The sequence below is a fragment of the Notothenia coriiceps genome, unplaced genomic scaffold (assembly GCF_000735185.1).
Source record: "Notothenia coriiceps isolate Sejong01 unplaced genomic scaffold, NC01 NC01_scaffold00015217, whole genome shotgun sequence".
Classification (NCBI taxonomy): Eukaryota; Metazoa; Chordata; class Actinopteri; order Perciformes; family Nototheniidae; genus Notothenia; species Notothenia coriiceps.
In genome coordinates, this window is record NW_011347918.1 from 4,069 (window position 1) to 6,494 (window position 2,426).

At 48.3% G+C, this 2,426-nt stretch overlaps 1 protein-coding gene across 1 annotated transcript; it reads right to left on the minus strand.

Annotated features, from left to right (window-relative positions):
• Positions 1 to 279: 279 nt before the first annotated feature.
• On the minus strand, positions 280 to 1,363 carry LOC104948827 (E3 ubiquitin-protein ligase TRIP12-like; the record flags this gene model as incomplete). Its single annotated transcript, XM_010775050.1, has 3 exons — positions 280 to 579; positions 948 to 1,089; positions 1,189 to 1,363. Coding segments are annotated over 3 exons (602 nt in total), but the record flags the coding sequence as incomplete, so codon positions are not given.
• Between the last annotated feature and the right edge of the window lie 1,063 nt (positions 1,364 to 2,426).

Here is a 2,426-nt window from a genome sequence, read left to right on the forward strand (position 1 = left end):
GGTATAACCTTAACGATATTACATTATTATTACTTGTTAGACGCTTTTATCCAAAGCGACTTACATACTCAACACTGTGGGCAATCCCCACAGGAGCAATTTGGGGTGAAGTGTCTCAGGGACACAACGACATGCTGACTGCAGTGGGGTTTGCACCTGTGCCCCCCTGATCTGATCACCAACACACAACCCACTGCGCCACACGCCGCCCCATCCCTATGTTCATATGTGGAGATGTTTCTGCTGAACAAAACATGCAAGTATCACATCACTTGTTTGCCACAGAGCTTATTTTCAGAAGTTTTTCAAAACCCATGGAATTGCTAACTTCAGGGTCACCCTACAGAAATAGCAGCACTCTCTATAGAGCGTGATCAGGTCTCTCACCGGACAGCCAGCGAACACGTGGAGGAACCTCTTGAGCCGGACGTCGCGGCTGAGCAGCTCCCTGTCGCTGCTGGAGGTCAGGTAGACGAGCAGCTGCTTCACCAGCCCGCTGTGCTGGATCTCAAAGGACGACACGTCGGACTCTGATACAATACTGGAGATCTCCACCAGGCACTCGATGCCACCGTCCACCTGGTACAGAAAACACATCATCAGAAAGATGTCTTAATACTGGCGTCAATTCAATACAAATTCAGTATCTGTATTTCTCTATTCATCACAAGCGCTGTGATATATTTGCGTTTTTTTCAGCTCTGCGTCTGCCATTCTCGTAGCTTCGTCTTGCGTGTTTACGATCTGGTGGCTACGTTTTTATAGAGCTTTAACCCCAGAAACGTCACGAACACGGCAGAATGAGAAGACAAGAGAACATACAGACAGAGGGCTATGCAGATACGGACAGTACCACACATTGTGCCCTTAGCAATCTCCACAAGAACAGCAATACATATGGAATTTAAGTGGATGAATGTTTGCAGTTGAATGGTGTGAGGCGTTACCTGCAGGTTGAGCTGCTCCGTGGCTGTGCAAAGTCTCTGGAGTACATTCAGTGCGGGGTTGCTGCCATCCACATTTTCAGAGCTGAAGTAGCGCTCCACAAACTTACTGGCCGTTTCTTTGATCCAGGCTTTTATTTTGTCTCTGCAAACAAATACAAAAATCTCAATTACTTATGGTGATCGATCGCAAGAAACAGAGCACCACAGTTTGGATAAAACCTTCCTCGTTGACTCATCGTACCTGTTATTTGAAATTGAGTCCTTGGGCGGGGCCCTCGCCAGCCCGCTGACCCCCGCTGTGCGCGACGGCTCTGAGTTGGCGTTGTTGGTCTGGGCTCCCAGCTTGCCCCAGGTCTTTGGGTTAAGACTGGCCAAGAAGGAGGATTTGGGGGACTGAGTACTGGTGGGGCTCTTGGCTGTAAAGGAAGGGAGATTACAGAGGTTGAGAAACACCACAAAATGCCATTTCAAATCATGATGATTCAGGGCTGTGCAATTCATCGTATTTTAATCTCGACGATTATTTTTGCTGCATTCCCTTTCGCAAAGATGCTCTCAATTTGTCTTGCGTTATACATCCTTCTCCGCCAGGTTGAGTTGTGACTTCAGGTCTGTTTAATAAATCCATATAAAAAACACGTTACAAGGGAAGCTTTAGTTGCCGTGTATTTATTCTCCGTCCCTAGCGCACAGTCGACTTTTACTAACTCGTCAAGCTGGAGCCTCTTCGCTCGCTACTTCCGGTTTACGGATAAGGGGTTACCCAAATAATAATAACACATTACATTTATAAAGCGCTTTTCCTGGTGCTCAAAGCACTTACAAGCAAGTAAAACAAAATCACAACAAAAGTAGAAAGTGCTAAGGTAGGAGGAATAAGGGCAAGAGGTTAGTTGATTAGGAGTTGAAGGCAAGAGTGAAAAGGTGAGTTTTGAGGGATTGTTGGAATGATGTGAGAGTGTTGGCGGATCTGACATGGCTGGGGAGGGAGTTCCAGAGTGTGGGGGGAGGCTGCTGCGAAGGCCCTGTCACCCCAGGTCCGGAGCTTTGTCCTGATGGGCTGCAGTAGGTTAGCTTCAGCAGACCTGAGGCGACGGGTGGGGGTGTGTCGTTGGATGAGGTCACAGAGGTAGGGGGGGGGCAAGGTTGTTGAGGGCTTTGAAAGTGAAAAGTAATATTTTAAAGTCAATGCGGTGTTTGATGGGGGGCCAGTGGAGGTCATGGAGGATAGGGGTGATGTGGTCGGAGCGTCGGGTGGAGGTGAGCAAGTGGGCAGCTGAGTTTTGGACATATTGAAGTTTTTTTAGTGTGAATGCAGGTGATCCAAAAAGTATGCTGTTGCAGTATTCCAGTCGGGATGTTATGAAGGCATGGATCAGAGTTTCAGCAGCGGTCGATGAGAGGGAGGGTCTGATGCGGGCAGTGGGCGTAATTTCCACTGGTGACAGGGGGGACATAGTCCCCCCCACTTTTCCAAAA